The sequence below is a fragment of the Odontesthes bonariensis genome, chromosome 4, assembly GCF_027942865.1.
Source record: "Odontesthes bonariensis isolate fOdoBon6 chromosome 4, fOdoBon6.hap1, whole genome shotgun sequence".
In the NCBI taxonomy this organism is placed as follows: Eukaryota; Metazoa; Chordata; class Actinopteri; order Atheriniformes; family Atherinopsidae; genus Odontesthes; species Odontesthes bonariensis.
The window spans coordinates 14273770-14301560 of NC_134509.1; the positions used below are offsets into that span (position 1 = coordinate 14273770).

At 38.9% G+C, this 27791-nt stretch overlaps 1 protein-coding gene across 5 annotated transcripts in view; it reads right to left on the reverse strand.

Moving 5' to 3' along the window:
- inpp4b (inositol polyphosphate-4-phosphatase type II B) overlaps window positions 1-27791 on the reverse strand; it is a 162780-nt gene that overhangs the window by 5524 nt on the left and 129465 nt on the right. For all 5 annotated transcript variants that reach the window (XM_075463122.1, XM_075463121.1, XM_075463123.1 and 2 more), the window contains 10 exons: window positions 22571-22754; window positions 15777-16109; window positions 14705-14843; window positions 10287-10459; window positions 9955-10078; window positions 9353-9479; window positions 7059-7199; window positions 6582-6679; window positions 6093-6205; window positions 3683-3837 (listed from right to left, as the gene is read on the reverse strand). In XM_075463122.1, coding sequence (XP_075319237.1) covers window positions 3683-3837; window positions 6093-6205; window positions 6582-6679; window positions 7059-7199; window positions 9353-9479; window positions 9955-10078; window positions 10287-10459; window positions 14705-14843; window positions 15777-16109; window positions 22571-22754 — 1587 coding nt within the window. The remainder of the gene's footprint in view (window positions 1-3682; window positions 3838-6092; window positions 6206-6581; window positions 6680-7058; window positions 7200-9352; window positions 9480-9954; window positions 10079-10286; window positions 10460-14704; window positions 14844-15776; window positions 16110-22570; window positions 22755-27791) is intronic.

Sequence of the window (27791 nt, forward strand, 5' to 3'; positions counted from 1 at the left end):
AAACAAGATAAAACAAACAACGCCATTGAACAAACATAACTTTTTCATAACATACGGTCTATAGTCTAGCCTGTCTAACTGTCTGCATAAATGCCTTACACATTTATATTTTGGATAAAAAGGTCAAACACATGACCGAACATAAGCTGAAGCATCTGAACAAGACATGTTTGACCTCTCAGTTGTTCCTGAGCTTAACAAATTCACTGACTCAACAGGTATAGAAATGATTTACTAAAGTGATGGCATTAGTCAGCGTGGCGCTCTCAACTGACCAGGTATGACCTGACAAACTCAGCAGACACGTCTTTAATCATGAAAAATATACACTGATTTTTACCGAGCATTTTTTCTTATTTTTGACTATTGTAGTAAATATAAGGGATGGTCGCCTTCAAACAGCCGATGTGTAGATGGTGAAGGAAGAACTCTGCTGACACAGACTTGGTCGAACAAAGAAGTATTTTATTGCCAACCAGATCCGTCTCAGAATTACAGAATGATGCATCAAATCTGGAGAGATTCTCGAAGCCTGAAAGTCTGTGTCATCTCACTCTCACTGAGGGTGCTTCTCTCCTTATGTTGGGTAAACCTTCCCTTATTTGGTGACAATGAGTGGGCTTTCTCGTCAGGCTAAAAGATATATGTGTATGTATATATCCCTGGTGTGGCTGTCCTGGATATTCTTAATTAAGGGAGTTAAGCATGGGGTGTTAAGGGGTGTTTCTCCAGATGTTTATGTTTACCCTTATTCATCTCCTGTCTGGACACACTGAACCTGATGCACTTCTGAACCTCAGCTAAGTGTCAGACACTACACTATATAAACAGAATTGGGAATGTTGGGAATGTTAATCGTAATGTGTCAATGAAACAAGATTTACTGTGTAAGTTTTCTTATCCGATATATTTCAAGCTACACATGATCTATATGCCAGTTCCTTTTCTGCCCAAGAAGTAACTCAATGAATGCTTTGTAGGTATTCTTCGAGACATTTCAGTGTTTGAAATTTCCTTAAAAAACATTTGAGAAAATGCTGAGGACCCATCCTGCACTCACTAATTTCACATTCAATGAAATTCTTGCAGAATGGTGAGTGGCGCCTGGGCCAGTGAAGCTGAACAATATCAAAGGGATATTCAAAATTTCCAAAACTATGCCTATCATTCTTTATTCCAGTAAAACGGTATCTTTCATCGTATCTTTACAGACGTGTTGATGAAAGGATAAAACTATTTGCCACCTAATGTATACCTCCATGAACGCAAACCATTTTTTAAAAAACAAATAGACCCCTTTCACGCTCCCAGGTATAAGGCTAAGCTAGCGCAACATTGTCAATACGATCATCAAGAAACAGAAGAAGACGTTGACTGATGAAGCAAGGAAGAGAAAGAGATTTACGACAGTGTCTTATCCGTACATTACCTCCAAGCCTGTAGGGGGAGCTCCATAATCGGCTTTTTGAGAAGTTACATAGTATTACTTTAACCTGACATGCATGTTTTTGGGCAGTGGGAGGAAGCTGGAGTACCCACGCAGAAAAGCCTCAGTCAGAATTTGAACATGGAACCCTCTTGCTGTGAGGTGACGGTGCTAACCACCACACCACCGTGCAGAAAATATTCTAAAATTACTAATCAACATTTGGAGATATGATTTCCTAGTAAAACCATTTCCCTCCTCAACAATTGAATACGTAGCAGATGTAATGCTAAGGTCATGCCTCTTCTTTAAGAAAACAAATGTGTGTGGACTTTAACCCTAACCTTAACCTAGCTCTTAGCATATCATAATAGTTTAAAAAATACTGGGATGTCAGAGGGCATATTCAATTTTTGCAGTATGCAAGCAAGCATGCCTTTCGCACCTTATAGACCAAGCTGACAATCGGAATGTTGGAAATGTCAGTGATCTTGTGTTATTCTTGTACTTTTGGTGTCTTAACTCTGTCAACATGTTCTTTTTCTTTTCTTTTCTTTTTCAATCTTGGGTCTGTGACTGAGAGACCTCAGTCTAATTGGCTGTTCAGGGTGGTGAATAACTGCACGAGAAGGGAGTGATGACAGAGGGCATATGGCTAACTAATCCCATAATATCTCCTCATTTGTCATCTTCATTTCTACAAAACAAAGAACTGAAGAGACTGAAGACGAGCTGACTGTTACGATTCAAGAGAAACCAGATCTGTGTGGGAATGTTGGCAACCGATAAATGTGCAAAAACATGGAAAATGGTCATTTTTGTGTTACGATTAAAATTCTCATACAAAGATGGCATTACATAGCCTCGGTACATTAGCAGTATCACCCTTACTTTTGTAGAATATATGGAGTGTTATGTCTGTTTTAGTGGGTTGCCACTTTTGTCTCAAGAACCAGCGAAAGTAGATCACAATGCTGCAAGCATCCCTCTCACACCATTCAAATTCACTATATAAATTTGTTTAACACTTAACTGCATTCATTAGCAAATATGTTACAATTTAACTGATAAATTGTGGGTAAATACCTTTAAATCCTTTTTCTTCAGACCCGTCTCAACTTTTTACTGAACTTAAGTGATGAAATGTAAGGAAGTAAATGCACATGTGACACAAATATTCACTTCATTTCTTTGGCAGGTAAAAAATATGCCTGGAGAGATGATTTTTATAGTCACTTTAACCGGTTAATCAAAGTATAACTTTCTCTGGCACGGTTTGCAGTTATCGTTGGATGTTTGAAAAATGACATTGTTTAGTATAAGTTGCGATCAGCATATCTAAGAGCAAATCCCCTCATTAGCGATGTGGAATTTGTTAAATTTGTGGCCAGTAATTCTAGCCCGCAATAAGTGCACCTATTTTGTGCCTTTAGGTCTTATTCTGTCAGGTTATCTAACGTTTCTGACACAGCTGCCATCAGCAGGCCTGTACATGTCAATACCACTGGCACTTTACATGTTTACTTCAGATTTCCTTACAAAGGCCAAAAGTTTGGCCTCATCAGATCAAGGCAGATGTTTACCCCGCTGGCATGCACAAACATTAAAGGCAGCAGTGTCCCGGCAGCACTGTCAGGAACATGCAGGGTAGCATTTGAATGTGTGAGGGATGGTGCTGATGGTGGAGGAAGTACATCTCATGGTGATAAGCTGAGAGGAGAAGGGGCCGACAGAATTTCCTTGATGTTTGTAATGGATGCAGTGTGGGTGCAGGTTATCACTTTAAACAGATGTTTGTTGAAACACATTTATCTCAGGTTTATAATGTAAAGCCAGATAATGATCTTGGTTTTGTAAGCTGAGATTTTCAGTGCAATCAAGCATTGTTTTTTTTCCCAAACAACGCCCTGATAACTGTAAACAACCCGCAGATCCTTTTTTTTTTGTTTGTTTTAAAAGGATGAACGGAATAACAAAATTCTTTTTTTGAGAGGGAAATGGTTTATATATTCAGGCAACTGGAAAAGAAGATAAAAATAGGTGCTTGGAAAAACATGTTGCTCCTTAATAAAATTGAAATGTTTTTCATATTTCTGAGAACAGTTTACATTGAAGAGATTAGATTTGATCTCAGCAAATAAAACCAAAATGATCTTTTCATATCAAAATGCATTTTAATTCAGTATGTTTAGAACTGGCTGGTACAATAACTTGCACCAGCTTGACGTTTAAAAGCATCTTCAATGACTGTCTCACCTCCTCATACAGTCCAGAGCACGAACGAAGAAGTCCTTGCTGAGCTGGTGTTCATCCCGCAGGAGGGCACACTGCTCTAATGTGACAGACATGGATGTTCGGTCTTTGGCACTTTTACAGCTGGTGAACCTGATACCATTTAACCTTCGGCAGATCTGGTGGGAGGTGGAGACAAAATGACATGCATCGTTAATTCAAAAGAGACTTTGCCATGTAAAACAAGTTAAACATTGACTTGTTCATGGACTTCAGAAGCAAGTAAAATAATTACAAATGACAAAGATTAAAAAGTTAGTTTATACATTTTAGAAAAAGTGCTGTAAAATTAGGTTTACAGGAACCTGTTATTCAGTTCTTACTTAAACACCGACTCTTTTAGTTAGATCAAGTTTAGACAATAAGCAAAAAGTACTGTTTAAGGCTACATGGTTATATGTAGAGTAATGTGAGTTAGTTTGTCCTCCACTTTAGTTAATACTGAAATGTCTAATGGTAAACAAATATGAATACAGAAATATTTTCTTGATCATTCATGAAACTGATATCAGATTACAAAGCCTTATTACTTCGATTTTTTTATTTAAACATTTCCCCACATGGTAAGTTGATTGTTTCCGTGCTATAAATCAAATTAAATGCAATGAAAAGCAAATTCTTTATCTAACTGAAAATGGCAAAATGGCAACCGTTACAAATGGCAAAATGTTGAAACTGGAAAATTTTGCCAGCAACACTCTCCAAAAAGTTGGGGGAGACGCATGTTTACTTAAGCCTCCGTCGCTCGACCAAAGGTAATACGGCCTCGTTGTCAGCTCGGGAGCCATGATGCTGTCATGGCGGTAAACAGCGTTGGCTGTGGCTGAGCAATCCAATTCAAGAATGGCAGTCTCTGCCACATCTGGTGCAGGTGCGGGTGGTCACGGGGTTGACCTCACAGGAGTGCGCCTTCCGTCTGGCTCTCTTTTATTCAGCTATGGCATAGATTCTTTCCTCTCCTGCCTTGAGTTGTCTCTGGAGCACACTGAGCCATCTGTTACAGTCGTCTGCTAAGCCCTCCTAGTTCTCTGTGTTGATGTCCAGAGGTTTCAGTAGCGCCTTTGTAGCGCAGCTGGGGGCGACCAACAGGCCTCTTGCCAAAGGCAAGTTCACCATAGAGAATATCTTTTTGGTATGTCTCCATCTTCCATTCGGCGCACATGATCTAGCCAGCACAGCTGCGTTGTCTGAGCAGTGTGTACAAAGTGAGGAGGCACTTTGTGTGCCACTTCAGTGTGCTACAACACTGTAAGAGTTTGGGAGTTTCTGTCTTTGTCTAGGATTTCTTTGGTCAACTACTGTTCTGAACATCAGAATTTGATGGGCTAGGAGTGAGAACGGGTTACACTGACCTGCTGTGAGATGTGCTGCCAGTTAATTTTTTTTACTGGCCCAGTTCTTTAAAAAATATATTGCTGAAATGATTTTCTTTTCTCCAACGTTTGCTGTAGTGTCATTTATATGTTGGCACAGCACCATGTTGAAATTGATTCAAATTCCTGACTTCTGTTTGCTCATATTTTACACACCATGCCAGCATCTTAAGAAATGGGTATGTAAGAATATAACATGGTAAACATCATGCCAACATAAAGGTGGCATGTTTATTCATTATTCAAAATATAATATATATATAAAAAAAACCCACTTAACTTATCTCATGCCTTTTGAGAATTAAAAATTCCCAAACTCGACAATTACAAAAAACGTTTGTATAACACTATTTTGCTTTTATTCTTACTGTGATATTTTTTCTTGGGCTGACTTTGAAGAATCACATAAGTATTTATTGTGCCCATTTTCCACAAATAGCAATAGTAAATATTTTGATCCACGCACACCGGGCCTTTATACAGATCATGTAAACTTTTAAAAGACATCTGTACAAATTAGGCTAAAACGTGGGAGAGGACAAAACCTGTCAGAAAGTCACATCAACAAAGGCAAAAGGAATGTTTGACGAATTGCAGAAACAGTCATCAGTCATCAGTTTCATGGGAGAAAAAGAGATGACTTTGCAAAGAGGTATTCATGGCAGGCTAAAGCTTGTAATTTTGCACTTCAACCAAGAAATTCTGCACTGACATTATTTTGATTGCAGGAACAAGATTAAAAGCTCCCAAACAGAAATTGTATATAGCTGTGATAACAATCAGAATCAAGTTAGATTTTTTTGTGTCATCTCTCAAAACCAATGAGTCATGCACAAACAGCTCTTATTTATTTGGCCCAGTGCCCCCATTTAAACCAACAGAATACATCCAGTGTAGCAAGATCAGATTCACATCTTTGCAACGCAAGAGATATTGTGCTGTACGGTTGAGGGAAAACTTACTTGACATGGACAGAAAGTCTAAATAATAGCACAACTCACAGTTCCAGCAATCCATAGTATTTCGACATTCTTCCTCTTCTTCGTGACTACATTTTGGCCCAGGGTTTCAAGTAATTCCTTTATGTCAGCCTGTGTCTGAAAACACGGTAGACCTGTTTGGAGAAAAACAAGAGACAACGTCAGGAACAATTTCTATTTCTTATTTTAAATCGGCGGGGAAAGTCCGTAGCTCAGGTGTGGATGCATGTTGACCAGAAAAAAACAAAAACAAATGCAATGAAATACTTACCACAATTTAAACTCTGTTCCTAACATCTGACCATGCCTTAGATGATTCTAACAACTAACAGGCTAGATTTGAAAATGATAAAAAAAAAACATTGATAATAATCATAATAATAATGAAAATGAGATTTCGAATAATGTTTTGTTTTTATCATTTTCGTATCCACATGTTAACATTACTTTGATGTAACAGAGAGTATTTGTCTCTGCAAAAAAAACCAAAAAAACATACTGCTCACTTACATTCTAGTGGCACCTTTTCACTTAGTAATTTATAATAGGCTTCTAACATCTCAAAGTTCTTCTGGTTTATTCTTTCTTGTAGGGAAATATCTCCAAACCTGTGAGGATTACATGAAATTAAGGGCAGTTACAGAGGAACAATATAAAGGTACTCGCTTTTTTTTTGGAAGTTATCAAACTTTCACACAGTATAAGAACAGTGCAGGTAAGTAATGGCTGAATTCAGAGAAAAAACCCCCAAACCCCAACATGAATTCATATAGACTTAATATCATTTGAAGGAATGTGAGTATGCAAAAATAATGAATAATTTCAGTTGTAGATATAAATGCACTTTCTTCTAGTTGACAGTAGTATAAACTGTGAAACTGTTTCACTTTTTATCAAACAGTGACACATTAAGCATGCTCAGATACAGAATGTTTGTCTTTAAGAAAGTGGAAGTTCAATAGCGTGACCAAACAGTGTCTGTGTTACCTCTCTGCTATAGTCTGTTGTTCATTGATGCCCACGTTAAACAGCACTGGAAATACTCGCAGTGGCTTGCCCTCCTTGATTTCCTCTGGCAGGGTCTGGAAAATCAGTTGTGGTAATGGCACTTCTACAGTGAAGTGGTCTCTAAATGCAAGGAGAGAAAAAAGCCATTTAATAGAAATCCAATATGTTTTGCAGCTGTGTTAGAATATGATACATTCAGGAAGTATTGGAATTTGATTCCTGACACAGGTGTGCACAGGAGAAGGGAAAGAAGAGAAAGAAGAGAAAGAAAAGATGTTTGTGCATGGAGTTTAAATAGCACTGTAAGGTTGTCTGACAGACTGACAGCATCTTTTCACGCATTGTGCAATGCAAATAGTAACTAGCTCAAAGGAACTGGCTTAATCTGAGGTCCAATAAGTAAACCTTTGCTTTGCAGCAAGCTGGAGGATACCCATGATCAAAGTGACTTCAGCACTTCATATGTGCTGAACTGCTCTGGCATTGTCAAGCTAAGAAATCAATTATTTCAGATGTGGGGCAAAGTTCACTGAATTCAAAAGTCAAATATACTTCCTTATTACCAGCTGTGCAGAACAGCTCTGTGTTATCACGTGACTTTTTTCCACAAACTATTGCACAAGCTGTTCTTGTTGTGTTCTCGTAGTGTCACATGGTATTGGTTGTAGCTTGTGCTATGGTTTTATAAACCAGGTGGTAGCGCACATTTGATAGTTTATTTGACTATGACTTTGAGCTGTGTAGAGGTATAAATGACTGCAATCCAATTTTTTCCCAACATTTTTACTGGAGCTGAGAAGCTTAGCTTGGACCAAGCACAGGAGGTTGTCGTGGAGGACACTCACAGAATTATGTTCAGAGAAGTGACAGTAACAACGCGCTCCCTGTTCGTTTTAACCCTCTTTGCAGAAGAATGCAAAACGCTGTGTAAAAACTCAGCGATAGATGTTTGTTCTGCTGTTAGTTGCATACAAGTGGCAGATCATGTGATTTATTACTGAGATGGCTTTGCTCTTTTTTCATTGTTAATTCTTGCAAGGCTATAGCGAGTTCACTGACATCATCGATCTGAACATAATAATGATGTTCTGCAAAAACACGCTGTGGTATTTCAATGGACTGCATGTTGTCGACTAAAGCTGCTCTTTTATTTGTGAATCCTATCCTATCAAACAAAGCATTATTCTGACTCACCACGATCAGTTGACAGGTCTGAAGACACGACTACAAAGTCGATCATCGATCTTTGGCCTGGTACCATGTACGCTTATGAACCACCTTATGCTTGAACATGGTGTTTTTAACGGACAATCCATGGTTAGCACAGAAGTGCAAAAATAAGACACCTCTTGAATTCAGATCAGAGAGCTCGTTACTCCCAATCACGCCTTTCCAGGTCACTCCATCATTGTCAACAGGGGCATTGAAGTCCCCCAGAAGAACAATACAATCCCCAGGTGACACCCCTCCACGACGCCACCCAGAGACCAAGAAGGCTGGTTAATGGGCAACCTTCCCTCCTGCTACTTCCAGCTGCAGCGAGGCAGCTCGCTCACCGGGGAGAACTCCAACACGGAGGTGCTCAGGCAGGGGCTTGTGAGGTGCCGCTCCAAGCAGGTCTTTGAATTGTTCTTAGTTTGACCCCTCCCCTGAGACCATTTTGCCATGAGACCCTACCAGGGGCTAACGTCCCCAACAACACATCTCTCAGGATCATGGGGATACTCAAATCCCTCCACCACTTTAAGGTGGCGATTCTATGCATGGTAAGACCCATATTTCAATTGTTGTGTCCAGCTGCTCAACTTTAAGGAAAGAAAATACAAAAGCTGCTTTGGCTTGACTGTATTTAATCAAACCAGTCGAAATCATCGTATCCTTGCATAAACATGTCACCATGTTTCATTGACAGAACCATGCAGTCTTGCAACATGATCTAAAGCAAACTTGGCATTTTCAGTGTGTGGCTCACTAGCTAGGAAGTTATAATTTCCCTTGGTGAAAAAATTTAAAAATGAAAAAAACTTAAAGTAGAGAGGGAGGGCAAATGTCCAATTTAATTGCTGGGCTTTTCCCAGAAGTTGACATCTGGAGAGTCAAACTGGGAAACTCCCAGAATGAAAGTCTATCAACTGAACATTGTGTCACCTCCCCACAATTAGCACCATTGTTTGTAACCAATGTTACATTTTTTTATTTTCTTGAAGAGCCTCTTAAAAACTCAGAAAACCTTTTCAAGAAAAATGATAAAAATGCAGGAGATAATATCTCACCGTCGGCCACACACTAATGGCTGGAGCTCACTACGACCATCTGCCTTGGCCTCAGTGATCTTGAACACAACTTTCTGCAGGTCTGAAATTCCAACTTCCATGTCCTCCAGCATTCCGATTTCTTCACCTTAAAAGGGTAAACAATACAAAATCAGGTGTGTTTTCAGCTCTGCTCATCACATGTTGTCTTTTTATTCACTGTAGCACACGATAATAGGTCTACTTATATCTTACAAGGGTTTCCTACTTTACATTATATTAAATATATATATATATATATACATTATTATATATACATTATACAGCCTCTATTCTCTTTATTTATTTAACAAACACTCATTCTCTAAAGACACTTCATAAAGATCATAATGAATGAAACATAAAAATACAAGTGCTTATAATACCAGCACTCTGCCAAAAACAACACTGCACTGATAACTATTTGCAACTGTACATGTTGCAACATTTTCAAGCCTTATCACTCATCAGCCTCTGAAATCAAACCAAACATCTCTACTAGGGTTGTTCCTTCTTGGAAGTAAATAAAAATAAACTTTTATCTTCATTGGAGATTTTGAGATCACCATTTGTGATCAACTCACTGTAGGTGCTGAGCAGGCTCTCAAATTGGGCCACCAGGCCAACTTGGTGGAGCTGCCTCAGGAAGGCTTTGTCGTGCATTCCTGCATACAACCTCATGACAAAACCACAGGCCAAGGCTGCTAACTGTTGAGACACAAAAGGGAAAACGGGTTTGTTAAATGGGTTTGGCATTTGGATTTACCAGATCAAAAGAAGACAGAGCGAACAGTAAAATGTACAAACAAACATAAGCAAAAGAGAAAAACTTTCACTTCGGATGGAGCAAAAATAAGTCGTGGAAATATTCAATATCCTTTAGAGGCCCTTATATTAGATCAGTGCAGCCACCTACTGCCTGAGTGAAGACGACATCTCTCCTCTGCTGGAGGAGGAAGCCTTGTGGTATGCTGCAGGCTGCCTCCTGCAGGAGGACAAAAGTCATGGCTCTCTTTGCCTTCTCCATCACCTCCATCACACACTCCTTTAACCTGGTCACCAGCGGACACAACTGCTCCCTCCAGTCACCTGTGGAGAACGATGGAGAATGATGGTTGGGGACACTTCTTAGCAAAAGCAAACTATCTATGTGTGAAGGGAAAATGCTTTGCAGCACCTCCAAGGTGACAGTGATCGGAAAAATACAAGCTACGTAGCTCAATACCATCATTATGGAGAGGCCCAATGGGAGTTCAGACTTGTTCTTTACAAAGATGTGATGGAAAGCAGCCAGTAATGCACAAAAGTAATGACGTCTTGTATTTTGTCATCTCCAGCTTGATCAAATGGTGAAAACTGCTTTTGACACCTGATAAACATGTGTAGACATGTGTGGTTCTTTCACAACAGCCGAGTATAAATTTGAAATAATCTAACAAGGTTTATAACACAATGGGCAACGGTGCACAACAGAACTGTGCTGTTGCATAGAATATCTCTAACCAAAGGCAACAGATTTCTCAACATAAAGTATGCGTGCTGCTATCCCCAGACAGCAGCAGGGCTTTAAGGGGCTTTTTATACAGTCACGAACAGCTGCAGATGACAGATAAGCTTTAAGGGTTTTCAACATTAAAACTCTCAGTGTGGTTAAAGTTACAGTTTTAAAATACCTTTAAGGTAAGGTTTTGATGCCCACTCATACAAATTAAGCTTAGAGATCGTTTGTTTACAGTATCATTTTCACCAAGCTGTCAATGAAATGCCTGAGCCAGGGGCTGGCAATGGAAGCTTTCTTCATATTGCACTTTTCATTACAAGTACTCTCATTGTGCTATATATTGAAAGACAATATATAAATTATGTGATTAGCAACAAAGACAAATAAAGGAACCAAATAAAAAAAAGAAAAGAACACAAACTCAACATAATCAAGTCATTGGGTTTTGATGTTACGTTTTTTTTTTTTTTCAAACCTAACAGCACCAGAAGGTTAGTCTTAGTTATCTTGTGTTAGGAATTTGGAAACAGTTTTGCTGTAGGCTATAGCTTGTGATCGTATCCCTCCCCTGTAAACTGGTCTCCAAAGAGAGGTCTACAAAGCAACCATCAGGGGGCAGTGTTGGATAAAGTATTGCTCAGCATTAGTTTTAGAAACATGCACTCTGTTCAACCTCCACATATTGAAAAGTTCTCAGATAGCAAGAGCAAATCAGTGTGGACAAACACACATGCACAGTAGGATTCCCAGAGTGAGCAGCAGCACAGAAATCCTTGCCTTGTCAGACAAATCATGTCTTATCTCTTTCTGCAAATACTGCCTCTGCCTCTGCAGTATTTGAGAAGAAAGGTAAGGGGGGGGGTATAACTCCAGTTGTCACGTCCTCACCAACACACCTGTCCAAACATCTAAATCCACACAACGTGTTGATGTCCACAAGCAGATAAAAGCGTCTGTCATTATTCCATCCGTGTTTATATTAGGCAAGCAGATGACCACTTTCTCTGAGGCTGTTCAGCATCTTAATAAAGGTGCTCTGGGGATTGAGTTTATCTTTCAGACTGAACACTGGATGGATGGCCTTCTCAGCTCACATCGACTATGAGACACAAATGCTGCGGCACCAAATGATAAAAATGCACCAACACTTCCACAGATGTCGGAGAGTGACAGAAACACACACAAACAGAAAGCCTCTCCTTGTTGCCTGGTCTGACTAAAGGCGCCGCTCTGTGTGCCAGATGGCAGCTGCTACAGCCTGGACTCTAAACACAAGCTTCAGGCAGGATTTTATTGGATGTAAGGTAAGACCGGGAAGCTTTTGGTCAACAGTGAATGGCTCTGGATTTCAAACGCACTTTTCATCCTCTTCTCTGGCAACATTTTTTAAGAGTTTCATTTTCCAATGTTTGAACTCAGTCCCAGCTGAAAGTGTCACTATTTCCAATTCTTCAGACGATTCTTTGATAAACATGAGTTTCTTGTCATAGTTACCTCTGACAGTGAAAATTAATTTACTTTGTTGGGAAAAAATTCTTAGACTAAACGAACTGCAGTTTTGTAACATGAGTACCTCGTCTCAAGAAACCTAGGATGCATCGCTATTAACGAGCACATTGAAGTTTAACTAACCTAAAAGTTGATGAAGATGATCATTTTAAACAAATGAGACAAGAATATTGAAATCCATCCAATATTCATCCAATATTTCAATGTTCCTGAGTGGTAAAACTAGAAGGATGTCGACATAATACTTGAGAACACAAATTATTGTGTTAGTCTGACCAAAACAGGAATTTTCTAATGCATGTCAACATGAAATTGAGTCAAACTGGGTACTCAAACCCGGACAAGCACACTCAGAGAATGAAAATGCAAAAATTGCGAGGTTACAAATTTTTTGTATAAACAGTAAATGGATTGTACTTTTCTAGTCTAGCTGACCACTCAAAGCGCTTCTAACACTACATGCCACACTCATACAGCACGTCTTAGTCTATGCATAACTACGTGCTTCCTACTCATTCAGCCACATTCATACACCGAAGATCGCCTGGGGAAGCCAAAGTCAAACCACTGACCTTCCAATTGGTGGGTGACTGCGCTTCCTCTTGAGCTAAAGCTTCCGTAAAAGTTAACTGTATATTAATACATCTGAATTCCAAGTAAAGCTGCTTTCATTCTCATTTCTTTTGTCAGATGACTAAACACGTCAGAAATTGTGAAAAATCAGCTTATTAACATGCCAACTTGCAGTCGCTTGAAGCATCTCTAGAATGTCACTCCGCTCTAATGAATTCCTAATTTTATAACCACAGTGTTGTCTGAGAAATTCACCATTTAGATAACATAATGATGTCTGTGAACAATTCAGCCATATTTACGTGTACAATGATTTCCCACAGAAGAAAATTGAAGCAGTAAAATGTTTTCTCAGACAGACCACAGCGTTGCGAGTCAACAACTCGATTCTGCTCCTAATCATGTAAACTGTTACAAGGATCGTGGACCAAACAAATGGTCAAGTCTAGCTGTAACCGTAGTTCGACTCAACTGTGCATGTAACTGTGCTGTATGTGAATCTCTTGGAAGAGCTCATTTGAAGGTGAAATCAGAGCCAGCTCTGTCTCCCACACTGATTGATGTCCATAGGTACACCATCAGAGGAGCACTGAATGGCACATAAGCACGGGAAGGCTGTGAGGACAATGCTACTCATCTTCAAAAAGAACATTTCTACCTTTCTGCAGTTTGCTAAAGATCATGTGGACAAACAAAAAGGCTGCAAGAAAAATGCTTCTTGTGCAGATGAGACCAAAACAGAACTGTTCAATTTAAATGAGAAGCATTGGACAACATGGTTTTCCAGCATAAGAATGTCAAATCATCTTTGAAGCATGGTGTTGGTAGTATTATAGTTTGGGCCTGTTGTGCAGCATATGAAACGGGATGGCTTGGAATCATTGAAGAAGTAACTTATTCTTAATTACACAAGTTGACTGGAAAGGAAAGTGTCATAACATCTGTATGTGAAATAAATCCCACCAGAAACCTAAGTACACACGTTCTACCAAAGAAATGTTATAGAAGAATAAAGTTAATGTTTAAGAACTGCCTAGTCAAAGTCCTGACTTTAATCCAACGGAAACAGAGTGAAAAGAATTCTGTTCTGCACAATTTTGCAGACTGAAATATTTTTAAACTGGTGTGCAGGACTGAACTATAGAGGACTGCATCTGCCATAATCAGAAATAAACACAAAGATATAAGAATGTGTCATGCCACCTAGTTTAATATTCTATAATCTATTCAACACATTTGGATTACTTTGGTGAGGCAGGCAACCATAAAGGGAACTAGGTTGATCTGCCCTTACCCAAAAGATAAGGAATGTAAACATACTTGATTCATCAAAGGAATTTGGTTGCTGTTTAGTCTTTGCAGTTGAGGAAAACTGACCAATAACAACAAATGAAAGTAAAATCAGCAAATCTTTAAAATGTGCCTTATTTTTCACAGGTTTGTATGGTTAATGGATACAGTAGTATGTGTAGAGTTAAGAGTAGCAGTGGTGCAGATGGGCCAGGACTCTTTTAAAGTGGAGTCTAAAACTTTCATTGAACCACTTTAGGGGCTTATTTATTTTCTAAGATCAGTATGAATTATTATGTTCTTCTCTGGCTGCACAAAGAATCTGCAGTTTAAGAAATACACGCATGCTTGGACCCAGCCAACATCTCTGTTATTATCATTATGTAGCCAGAAAAAGTCTCGAATACACCTAATTTGTTGGCTTAAGAACTTTAGCCTAAACAAAGTAAAAAGTAATTTACCAGGATTGTGTGAGGTGATGACATCAGCTAGCTGCTGCTCAGGAACTGGCTCCTGTTTGCTGTTGTCCTCGTCTTGGAGTTTATCCACCATAGCGATCACACAGTTGAGGCATTTGGCCACATTAGCCCACACCCTGTCCTGAAAGAGATAAACCCACAACCAGTCAGGCCAGCTCAGCCTAACTGATTACATCTGTGTCTTTCTTTGTCTCTCTCTCCTTTTAAGGCAGTGAGATGGAAGAAACCTGAAAAAGAATAAAAAAATGAGAAATAAAGCCAAAAGATATATTGGTGTCTTTCTGACAACTGTCTTTATATCAAAAAGATCAAAAGGATACTGCTGTATGGATTACTCTCAAAGCATTTCCACTGTTCCTTTTTTTCTTTTCGTGAGCTCCAACTGTTCACTGATGAATAGACACTCCTATTTCTGTATGTGTGTTTAAGAGCATTGTGTATTTTTGTGTTAGTCAGTAGAAAGAAAAAAAAATGTTTTGAACCTGTTATAATGGTAAGGAATGTTTTGAGTGATAGTTCCGCATTGGTGTGCAGAAAACACGATGAACTCCTGCAGCCAGTGTGACAGATACTGTCTTCACACACAAACAAACAATCACACCCTCACATGAAAAGAAGCAGGCTGGCTTAGGTCCAATAACAATGATACCACATAATAATCCTCTGCAGTAGGTTTGTCAGGATAAATGATGTAAAATCCTTTGATAAATGACTAATGTTGGGCATTCAATCTAAGTTCACAGGTAAATTAAATCATTTGCCAAAAACAATGGTGGATGAGTGAAATAGTACAAGTATGTTTCTCTGCGTGTGCTCTGCTGTGAAGAACAGCTGTAAAACTGTCTATCAAATCATACGTTAAAATCTTAAAGATTTTAGACTGAATGATACTGAATGATTTTAGACTGAATGATACTGTTTGAGATCTTAATGTGTTTTACGCACAAAAAGCTGTATAAAGTACAAAATTGTCCTCTGAAATTTCCTTAAGAGAAGAAAGCAGCATGAAAAAAGCACCTTAGTACTTCATACCCATTAAAGTAGCCAGACGTACCCATTCCTCCTCATCATACTCTTTATGATGCGGTATGGAGTCTTGGTGTTTCATTGGCACAGGCCCAGCTTCTCCTCTAGTCGCTGTTTGCAGTCCTTCCACATTATTACACACCACTGTGCTCTCAGTTGCTGATGTGGCCGGACTATGGCCTGGAAGTCCCTGGACTGGGCTCTGATTCTGGTCACTGTCCTGGCTGACGTGGCCTTGATGACAGCCCTGCACCGGGGTTTGCCTCTGGCTTTTAGAGACGTACCCCGGCCGTGCTGCATGGAGTGCTAGCAGAGCACTCTTGACCAATTCATCCTTTAGGGTGTGAACAAATTGTTCCGTCTGTAACAAAACAAGCGAGGTATAGATTTAAAGAGAGACAAGACAGTTACAATTTCGATAAGACAACAGGTAAAAAATGAAGTGCTGAAAAAGCAAAAAAAGACAGAGTAAGTGTGCGAGATAGAGAAGGGTTGTTGCATTGTCAAGGCAGAATGGGTCGAAGACACAACAGGAAACTATTTACAGAGGAAGCGAAAAGTAACAAGGAAAATGAACACTTTCCTTGAGCGTAAAGAAGCTGCTCTGCCTTACCGCAGCCCAGCCAGCGAGGAGAATAACACCAACAAACAACAGACAATTCAATTACCTCTCCCACAGTCTGCCTCTCTGAGGAGCCCAGCCCCTTTGATCTCAAATTCAGCACCTACTGTAAGTTTATGATGATCCCGGTACCAAGAAGCCTTATGCATGCTGCTGCCACTGCATAACAAATGATAAGGGCCCTCAAGAGTAATTGAGTTACCACTGCAATAAGCAATTCTATCACCACAGAAAATGAAGTAAAACAAAACACATAAACTGCTCCACGAAAAGAGACTTGTGAGGTCAACGTGCCTTTATTTGCCATACAAACAGTGTTTTCCCGCTCTGACCCCTCTGATGTGGCCTGAGCTTATTGAGACAGCAAGAAATAGTAAAAACTGCTCTGTTGGTGTAGAAGTAGATAACTGTGGTGAAGAATCCCTGGTACTTTGTGCAGAGGTTATAATGAAGTGACTCCAAGCTTTATTTGGCTTTTACACCTTTTTAATAAAATCAATATACAGTTATGACTCTCTGTAAATGGGTGCAGTACCTGTTAGTGTTTTACGAAAGCAAAACAGTCTTTTTCAACTCAGTCATTTGCATGATTATTTGTTATTTTCTATTAGAAAAAGGGATTCATTTTTTGCATTAAATCCTTCCTGAGTGACTTAAAAGTTCAAATACCTCTATTTTGACATGAACAAACTTCACTTATATTCTTTTTAGCTGTTTTGTAAGTTAATCAGGGGCACTGGAAATTAGAATTTACTTTACTCATCCAATCGTTAGTGTTTAGTTTTAGTTTTTTCCCCCTGAGTTATCAGATCACTCTTCAATCGAACCTCAGTGCATTTATGATTGCATAACTGCACATCCCTATTGATCATCATGCTGTTTATAACTTATGTGGCTTGTTTTCTGTAAGCTTAAAGCTGCAGTTTTTTTTAGACAAATGAGTCTGAACTCCAGGAGTCCAAACCCAAAACAAGACAAGCAAGTCCCAAACTTTGAGTTTTTGACCCCCCAAAGACATAATTTACATAGATGAATGCCATTTTTAATAAGAGAAATTATGTATTACATTTACATCTTATGGCTCCTAAAATTTGTTCCAATTTGTTTTAGAAGTTTTTTTTTGAAACAACTATCACATTACATAAAAGTTTAAAATGATAAATGGTTCGTCATTTCCACTTATCCGACTTTGCATTTGAGTGATTATCCGTAATTCATGTAAAGAAAAAGAAAAAGAAAACAGGATTTAACGAGTGATGTTATGTTACAAAGTGACAGAAAGTCTTCTAATATTGGACATTGCAGATTCTTTTTTTTCATTGCTTTTATAAGAAAAGATTACAACCATCAAGTGTCTTGCCTGCATTATATGAATCATGGACACGGTGACTTAAACACACCAACTGGATTAAATACACACATGGCAATCCTGCGGAAATCCTTCAGTTTCAGTAACTTTAACTTAGCCTGTGTTGTGGTAAAACCAAAGGGAACTCTACAGTGGATGCAGGGGATTACTACAAATGCAACGTGACAATCGGTTTTCCATACATTATTTAGTTTTTTTTCACCTCATGGTTTGTACTAATTGGTTTAAGCTTTGTTGTCAGTTTTTTCCCAAACTGACACCATCGTGGCTCTCTTCTGCAACTTTAATGGATACTTTTGTGGATCTGTGGATTGACTAGCTAGGAAATTTGATTTGAATCAAGTATTTTTAAGTCAAAAGCCTCAAGTCCCAGTTATTAGTACTAAAATTCAAATCCAAGCCATTTCAACTGAACTCAAATGTTTGACAGTTCATGTACTGGACATCTATAGTTGTCATGGTCAATGGATTTTGTTTCTGTTTTTTGTCTCTACTCTCGTTTTAAAAAAAAAATCTTTTCTTTTCTTTATCATATTTCATATTTTAGATTTTCTATGTTTTTTCTTAAAATTATTTGGTTCTTGTTTATTCTGTTGAGTTTTGCTTCCTGCCCTCGTTTCAAAGCAGGTCTCGGTCACAGATAATCATACACCTCCATCCCTTCCCACTTTATACATCTATATAGATCCTCAACATCATTATCAGCTTAGCAGTTAGTTTTCCTTCATGTCAAGTCTTGCCATGTTCTGCCATGTTCTGACACATTTTGGATTTCTGTCTTTTGTACACGTTGGTACAGAAATGCTTCTTGTAATTTTTTTCATCTTTCTGCCTCCCACCTGTGAAGCTCATTTGCGTCTTCTCCTCGCACATTATGACATCACTTCACAGCTGTCTATCTGCTGCCCAACCACCAGTGTATCAACTCTGTAAGATCATGTCCCCTCTCCTTTCCTGTTTTGTCAATGAGTTGAAAACAAAAATGTGATCTAATTAAACCCATCCAATACTTCTGGCACTATGACCAGTTTTCACAAATCAGACAGTTTAAACTCATTATAACAAGACTGTAGCTATAAAAGAGTCTACTGTGAGCAGTGATTTTCTTGTGATGGGGGCTACAGTCTGTTTCAGTCATTAATAAAAACACATTTACTCATCCATCTGGTTTATTTCTTCTGCCCTTGATTTAAAAAGAAAAAAGTATGACGGCGTTTTGCCAAAGTGAACGAGCCATTTGTAGAGTGTTTGAACAGAGAAACATGGACTGCACTTAAAATACCATTACATGTAATTCATAACCTTTTTAATTGGCTTGCAGGGAGCCTAACGAGTTCCATTACAGTAAGTCAATGAAGTGACAACTAAAATCTATAGATAGGATGACGTGTAATTATCTGAGAACAGGCATTTCTGCTGGAAGACAACTACGTGCACTCAGTCTTACATATACGAGCAAAAACAATTTTGAAGCACAAAAGTATCCAAGTGAAAAGTGCAACACTTGATGCAGTAACCCAAACATTCAGCCACAGTTGGAGATTTAAAATGTAAATTCATTCAAACTGAACTCTGTCCATCTGACCTCAATGTTAATTTCTCTATGAGACCACACATTATTCACTTTCTGAAACGAATTAACAAAGTCAAACACTGTATTTAAAATCAGTCTCATTTGCATTTCTGGACAAAGGGTCAGATAATTCATATAATTTTGACTTTCCTATATATGCAACTCTTAAAAGCTTTGTGGGTGTAAGATAGCATTACACAGCAAGCAAGCCGATCAACTTAGCAATCACTGAGTCACATTCCCAGAAAAAAAAGATCTACAGAGGTTCTACTTGCCATGATTACCCAAATTGAAGTGCAACAACATTTCAGTGATGTACTGCAAGATCCATAGAGATAACGTGTTCAAAATAAAATGTTAGTTATAAAACACCCGTTATGAAAGATCTGAAATGCTCAAAATCGCTTGAGAGAAATTGTGCTGGTTGCCTTTTTTCAGTATGCACTGCATTCACTGACGTGATCTTTACTGCACAGGAGTTCAAGTCTGAAAATGCCTCTCTGCACTACAGCTGGGAAAAGAAGATATGCTTGATCAAAAAAGAAGGAAAAGTGTTGGCCTCTATTTATCCTGAGTAGTTCTCCCCTGAAGGATGAGCAGATTTCGGTTGTTAAGAATAGAACTTTTTCATGGTTTCCACCTTCACTTGAGAGATGGAGAGAGGCTCAGTGGATGAAGCTGGTCAGGTTCCAGCAACACTTGGCAGTGAGGAGACTCACTATTTGCATTTACGACCCCTAAACACAATATAATCTAATATCATCATGGATAGGTGATCAAACCCACAGCTTTTTTTTTTTCCAGGTTAACGCTGAAGTGAGGAAATATTACTTTTCCAAGGACACAGCTGGAGGGAGGTGTTGCAGTTGCCATTTCACTATGATTATCATCAGAGGGAAATTATAATCATCATCATCAACAGACTCATCATCATATAAAAAAGAGAAACTTCACATCTGCTATGTCCAGAGCTAATCAGAAAGTACCCAGCCAAAGTATTGGAGGAAGATACTGAATAAGGCCTGGAGACAGGGAAAAAGTCATGAGACAGAGCGGATTCTCTAAAGGTGTTACTCCTTCTAACTATTAGGAAACTTATCTATTTTCCATCCAATTTTTTTTGTGGCCTAAAGGTAGGGAGTGCTTTAGGAAAAGATAATGGGGTGCCATAGAAGAAACAGTGTTCTTTACAAGTTTACAAAAGCTGCAATGAAACAAATTTACAGCAACTGATGTTAAAATACTCAAATTTTGTGTCCAAGGCAACAGTGGAAAAATATCATTTGCAGCAGGAGATGCAGGGAAACTCAATAGATCTCCGCTGCCATTAATTTCCTGCCTTAAGACTCCTGCTGTTAAATGACCATAAGGGGGATCTGTGCTAGAAAAAGTTATATTTAGCCCATAGACGGTTTGAAAAAGATGGGCTTATCCACTGAGAATTCTCTAACTCTTTTGTTGACTTTTGAGGCCTCAAGTGAGAGAAGCATGAAGTAAAACTGACCCTGTTTATATTCTCTTTGACCCGAAACCAACATCCTGCTGTATCAATGTACCAGTGTGTAATATTTAGGACGATTGTTCCGCAGAAATGGAACATAATCTTCATTACTATGATTTCATTCGTATTGAATAATATGAAGAATTAATTCATAACCTACAGACCTGTACTGCCACCTTTTTATAGCAGTCTCGAATGGACAAACCAAATACTTGCTTTAGTGAGGACCTTTTGCAATCCTGGCAGCAAACATAGCTTCTTCTCAGATGCTTGGAGCAGTGGTTATCTATGTGTGAGGGGATATTCAGTTGGTTGCTATTTGCAGCTGGATGTCTTTAAACTTACGTCGTTTAAAAAAAAGAAGAAAACTTAGAAATACTGAGAACATGAACGTACAAAAAAATAACAATAAATGAGGACACGTAGGTTTTCTTATAGACTTCTATACAAGATTACTTTTATTCGAATGGCCAGCAGTTTGCTAATGCTTGTCATTTTTAATGTGCCTCTGCATCTTGGGATCATTTGTCACACTCTGAAGTGACATCAAAGTTTTACAGAAAGTCTTTGAACTCTTTCAACGGTTTTAATAGTGCGTTTGACGTAGTGACATCTGGTTGCACAAATCAAAAATTGCAATCAATTGCGATCAAGTGAGCACTCTCCAAACTAAGGTGGCAGGGGAAGGTCTGCTCTAGAGCCAGTATCTGGTTTGTCCCCACTGGGCTCTTAATAACGTGCATAAGTAACTGTGTTATTATGTAATATGTAATATGTAGTATGTAAAGTGTTTATAAAACATAAACACTTTACATATTTATACAAGTATGCAACTGCAAGTCTCTGCAAACACACTGATGAATGCGAGCGTCTTTAAAAACATTTACATGCATTGCTCATGAGAGTTGAAGAGGAGGACATCACTTGGTCCTCAGCTTTTGACAAATAGACACATGTTCGCACTTCCATCTCTCTCACACACAAACACAGCTTGAGATCTTAATCAGAGAGCAGCTCTGCTTGTGCTGACCAGGCCAGGGGTTTACTTGGCCAACGTGTGCGTGTCTAATCAAGGATGAGAGGAAGTGGTGACAGAGCGAATGTACCAATTAAGCAGGCTGATTGGGCTCTATTCCACTGTGGCAAAAACAATCTCTCCCACAACAGATTGCAATCTGACAGCACCAGATGTAATTCATTAATTATACTGATAAAAACGCCGCAACTCCATAAACCTCCATGCTGCTATACGTGTTTGTTAGTTTGGCATTTTTATGATGAGTTACGGATTTTCCTCGAGGTTGTCTGTTTAGTGTGTGCATGTGTCTGTGAGACTGTCTCAAAGCAACTGAAGGATTTAAAGTTATTTTGAAAATTGCGCAGCTTTTGTTTGCAATGAGCAAAGCAGTGGGTAGAAACAAGCGTTGCCGGTACAACGCTCAATCTAAAGTAGGCCTGGTAAGTCTGTGTTGGTGTTGTAAGTGTTGCCAATTTCAGCTACACCACAAAAATAATTGTTTATGTGCTTGGAAACAAAAGTCCTGAGAATAGATAATTAGATCTAGACCTAAATAAAGTCATATCCACAAGTAATGATATATTTATAGGGCTGTCCTGTGTCTTGCATGGGCATACCATTGGTTTTTAATGGTATGCCCATGCTTTAAGTATTGCAGAGGCTTCAGGGGAAGGGGAAAGAATGAAGGGAGAGTTGAATTGCAATTGAAGATAGATGAAAGGTGTCGGTGCTTCCTCACCTTGTCAGAGAGGCTCTTGAGTGCATCCCTCAGTCCGGGGGAGGAGTGCTCGTGGGCAGCCTGGAGGAGCTGGTCAGCTAAGCTTGTGATGAGGGGCTGTAGGAGACTCATGGTACTGAGTACTTCCTGAGCTTTGGCTGTGTGCTCTGGGGAGTAGTAGATACACTGGTAGGCAGTGCTGAAGCTATGGTGGGGAGAAAAAAATAAATCAAAAATCAGAAGGCAGCAGGATGTCCACGGATTGGGAACAGTATATCTGTTTAAAGAAGACATGAAAGTACACACAATTTTAATTCAAAATAAAGTCGCACACACTTTCTTGTGATGACATTTAAACCTTACAGGACAGAAGTTCATCCCACAATTATAACAAAAATGTGTTGAAATCAAAATGTGATTACCATTAGTTTTAAATGGTTTCTAATCATTTACAAGGGTCTGTCCTGGTTATAGTGCAGCATGTACAGATCCTCAAACAAGGATTGTTGTAGTTCAAACCGAACAGTGTTATGTGATGCACTGCTTATAGATACAGTACTGTGTGATGAGTCTTAGGCCACCCCTCATTTCCTGTTTTGCTTCCGAGTAGCCAGACTTTTTTTTGCAATTAAAAGTGGTCTTAAGCAGTAGTTCTCCAGGCTTTCTGAAATTCTTTTGAAGTTTTTCTGTGCACATTGGCTGCTTTTCCCCCCACTTGCAGTCCAGTTATTGTACCTGTACTATTTTCAGAGGAATATGTTATTTTGTTTGTTTACCCACTTAACACTGACCTATGAATCTTTCAGGCATTAAAAAAGGCACCTAACTAAAGGGTTGAACCAGTATTGTGTCTACATATGACAGTCAATTTGCAGCAAACTGCAGCTTTAGGCACTTTGCTACGAGAAGCATGTTGCAAAGACACACAATGGATCAATTTTTTTTGTTGCATCTACAAAAAAATACCAAAATGAACAATTATCGTACGTTTGGGTAATAGGTGAAAACTTGGCATATGTTTGCCTGGTGTGCAGTGTGTCTTTCAAACTAGGAAGAAAAAAAAAAACTGGACAAGAGCAGGACAAAAGACAAAGCGGCGAGCCTAACAAAACTACCTGCAGCAGAAAAAAACTAAATCTGAAAGTGATGTCCCGAAGAAAAAGGGAGAATTCCAGCAAAATCCTCACACAGGACCTGTGAGATGACCCTTCAGTTGATCCATCTACTGTTCACTGGAGCCTCATCAGAAATGGTCTCCATGGAGGGGTGGCTGTCAAAAAGTAATTCTTCAGGAAGGGAAACAGGGAGAAAAGACGAGGATATGGCAAACTTGACTGAAAATCTGTGGCAACAGTTATTATGGCGCGATTAATCAAAAATGTTGAAGCAGTGTGGGATCATCTTGACAGGGAACGGAACAAAAGGGAGTCAACATCCAATGAAAAGCTTTGAAATAGCTTTCAAGAAGCCTGGAGAACTATTCCTGAGGAGAACTTGAAGAAATTACAAGAAAGCTTGTCTAACTCCCTTTTCCTTTTCCTGGAAATACATTGAAATGAGGGGAGACTCAACACTTCTGCACAATATGTTGTGATTACAACTGATCCAAATGTTCATTACTGTTGCTAAGGTGCCATCTATCCTAAAAAAATTTTTGCATTGTGTTTGTCAGTTTATAACTGCATTGATACGAAGTAATCCAGCTCAGTGGTCATATAATATCTTGCAAAGGCAGAAAAGCCTGACTCTGATCAGGAATATATCATATGAATCGTAGGTGGGACTGCTCACTGTCTCGGGTTAAGGTTAATAATGGCAAACAGCTGATTATGTTGCGTACACACGTTATGATGCAATTTACTGAATCCCTTTCATAATGTTTGGCTGAAATGCCTTCAGGGTACACAGCCTGAACTGTCAAACTGGACATGAAGTCCAACGTCAACTTGTTTTCGGTTTATGAATAAATAATTCCTTTTCCATTTCTAGGGAGCCATTTAGTCGCAGATAAAAGACAGCTTTTGTCAGCTCTTATATTCAGGTCAAATCCCTCCAATCAAACATTCTCCTCGGGTAAAGTTCCTGTGACTTTCAGTGAGTTTCCATCTATTGACTTCCTGCCAAGAGTTTGGAACGATGGAGTCATTTGTAACCCTCCCAGCTAGTTTAAAGTCAGATCTGCAAGCCTTAATTCAGGCCAGACCCCAGAACTGTGTCTTAAGTGACTTAAGAGACAGAAGGAGACGAATATAGAGAACTGGCATCATATATTAGTATCAGTATCTCTGCTGATATTTTGCAGCAAGGGAAAAAAGGGCTTCTTGGAGGTCCCTCTATGTGGAACAGCACTACCTGATGTGTCAATATGTATAAAATCTCAAAGCCTTAAGAAATTAGCCGCAGTGGAAGCTAGCCACGAACTATGTCTTTGGCTGGCTAATTTTAAAATCTTGGCCTTGTCATTACAGCTAATGAGCCCCCTGGAGGACTACCACCCACAAGCTCAAAGCTAATCAAAGGAATCACTAAGTGAAAGTGAGACACAGGGCAAACAGTGTGAAGTACACGGAACACTGCCATTTCTACAAGTTAACTTCCTCTTCAACCATTCTTTACAAGGGTTAGATTTCCACAGTAGTATTGAATTCTCTACTGCTATAAAGTGCTGCTAAGTTACTTTAACCTTTCATCCGTTGTGAGCTTACGTTTGTATTATGATATTATACAGAACTATAGATAGAAAAATATCCCACAGGGCTACAACAATAAAGGTACTCCTAAAGAGGCAAAGGAGAATGATTCTGGAGGAAGACAACTGCGTTAGCAACTCATTCAATAACAGCTCTGTTGACTCACAAGTACAAATCCAATCCCATTACGGAAAGTATGCAGGCAATGACGAATGCTGGAACCATCCACCTGATGCTAGAGGACAAAATTGATTCCCTTTTCAGCTGGCTATGGCATGGAGCTTTAATTGCCTCATCATTATCGTTCTCAGTCCAAACAGGCCTACAAAGATGGCAAAGCATGTAAAGGTAAAACAGCACAAATCTGTGAATGCAGATTTAATGACAGGCTAAATGGGGTGCACATGAGGATCTGTTTATTATTTCAACCCTAAGGTATGTTTTTTTTTTAAAATATGAAGCCAAGTACAACAACCCTCTAACGAGCACAACTTTGCAAAGCTCATTTAAAAAAAAAAAAGGCTTTTTGGGCACGACTGGCCTTTTATCTGACAGTGGGTGGAGAGGAAAGGGGGCAGAGAGATTAGGGGAAGACATGCAGCAAACGGCCTCAGGCTGGGACTCAAACCCGGGCCAGCTGCATTGTGGAACTACAGCCTATGTACATGGGGTGCCCACTTATCAGTTGAGCTATATGGTGCCCTACTTTTGTGAAGCTCATAGTTCTTATCATTTGTTGAGGATGTGACAGAGAGGTGGTGATCAAACCCTGCAAAAACGTTTGTTTGCCATGTCATTGGATTGCAGTAGATAGAAATTTCTCCAGACTATTTAGATATAAAGTTGGTGGGATTTAACCGTAACTGATTCACAGAACACCTGAACTCAACATGAATCCTTCCATTTCACTTCGAGGAGCTCCAATAAAGATATGCCATTTACTGAATGCATTTCTTTTAAGTTAAATGTTTTGGGTTTTCCATTTCAACAGGTCATTTAGAACGTTTTGTCGCTCGTATGCTTGTGCTTAAATCAACTGTAATAATCACACTCAATGAGACTGGGAAATGACTTGAAAAGGAAAGGATGATGTTGACTGCTTCTTATAACAGTATTAGCGGACGTGCTAGAAATTTTGTATATCGCACCTTTGTTTCCAGCCTCTGTATACACTATAAGAAAATGAATGTGTTCATTTAAATTCTTAACCTGAGTGTTAGCCAGTGGTCAAGTCACTATGTTAACTTAATGCTTTCAGGAACATTTATTAGCATGTCAACAGACCTGAGAAACTCAGTTTGGATTTCTATTTAAACTGCATATAGCCCAAAAGACTCATTCCTTCAGACCATAAAGTTGATTTAAATCTATAGACATATAGACAAGGGATGCATGTTAAATTCCTTTCAAACTCGAGCCTGTTACTTTCCCCTGGTTTTGGGGGTGTCATTCATAGGTCCTGTTTGTAATCCTACATTCAATTCAATTCAATTCAATTCATTTTTATTTATATAGCGCCAAATACAACAAATGTCATCTCAAGGCACTTAGATAGTAAGTCCAATTCAAGCCAATTGGAATTCAATTAATTAATAATAATCATAATTCATAAAATAAATACATGTACATATACATGTGCAGAACAACAGTATCATAGGAAGGACTTAAGCAGTCTCACGTTTATGTTGATAATTGTTAGTCAGCTATTTTGTTGTCATTCAGATGATTCTTTTGTTATAATAAAAAGAGCCAGTTCTGAATAGACAGGCAACAGATCTGATTAAGAGGAGTTTTTCTCCTCTTGCTGTCACTCGGTTGACTAAATAAAACAATAGACCTGTGAGCATGTGTTAACCTAATGTAATCCTGCATTAAACTACATGTAGAACCTATCATTCTTTATGTAGCTTATCCCTAAACTTCATGCGCAATTACATCTTGCAAAATATTTTAGATAATCTAAATAACTTGCCAATAAAACCTTTTCTGATTCTGATTCTGAATATAATGAACAAAAGTGTTTTTTTTATTTGTGAGTACTCTTAGAGACACTGGAAGGATGAACTGCATTTTCATGATAATTTAGAATGAAGAACTACAAACGATGCTAATACGTAATGAAATGACAAATTAAATTAAATTTACAAACTAAAAAAGACAAATTATAAACAAGTGAATCTTGAACAGGAATGGAAAAACACACTTTCTTTTTTCCCTTTATTTTGCCCCGGAGCCTACAGGTGGATGCTGGGGTGGTGGAGGGGCTGAAAAGCAGGCAGTGTGCAGTGTTGAAGAGCAGTGGCAGTGGCAGCAGCAAGCATGAGGCAGAGAGCTTTGCAGCTTAAATAGGCCGCCCTGATTGGAAGGGTGCGTTTAATAAGTGGCATGTAGAGTGTGAGACAGATCACATTGGAGGCAACAGAGAAGCAAGACTTGCCTGCCTGAACTGTCTTGCAGGCATCACTCCATTTATAAAATTAAGTCTTTATACAATTCAATTTGAATTAGCTACCCAAAATCTTTATATCTGCTGTAATGCTGGGCATTTTAAT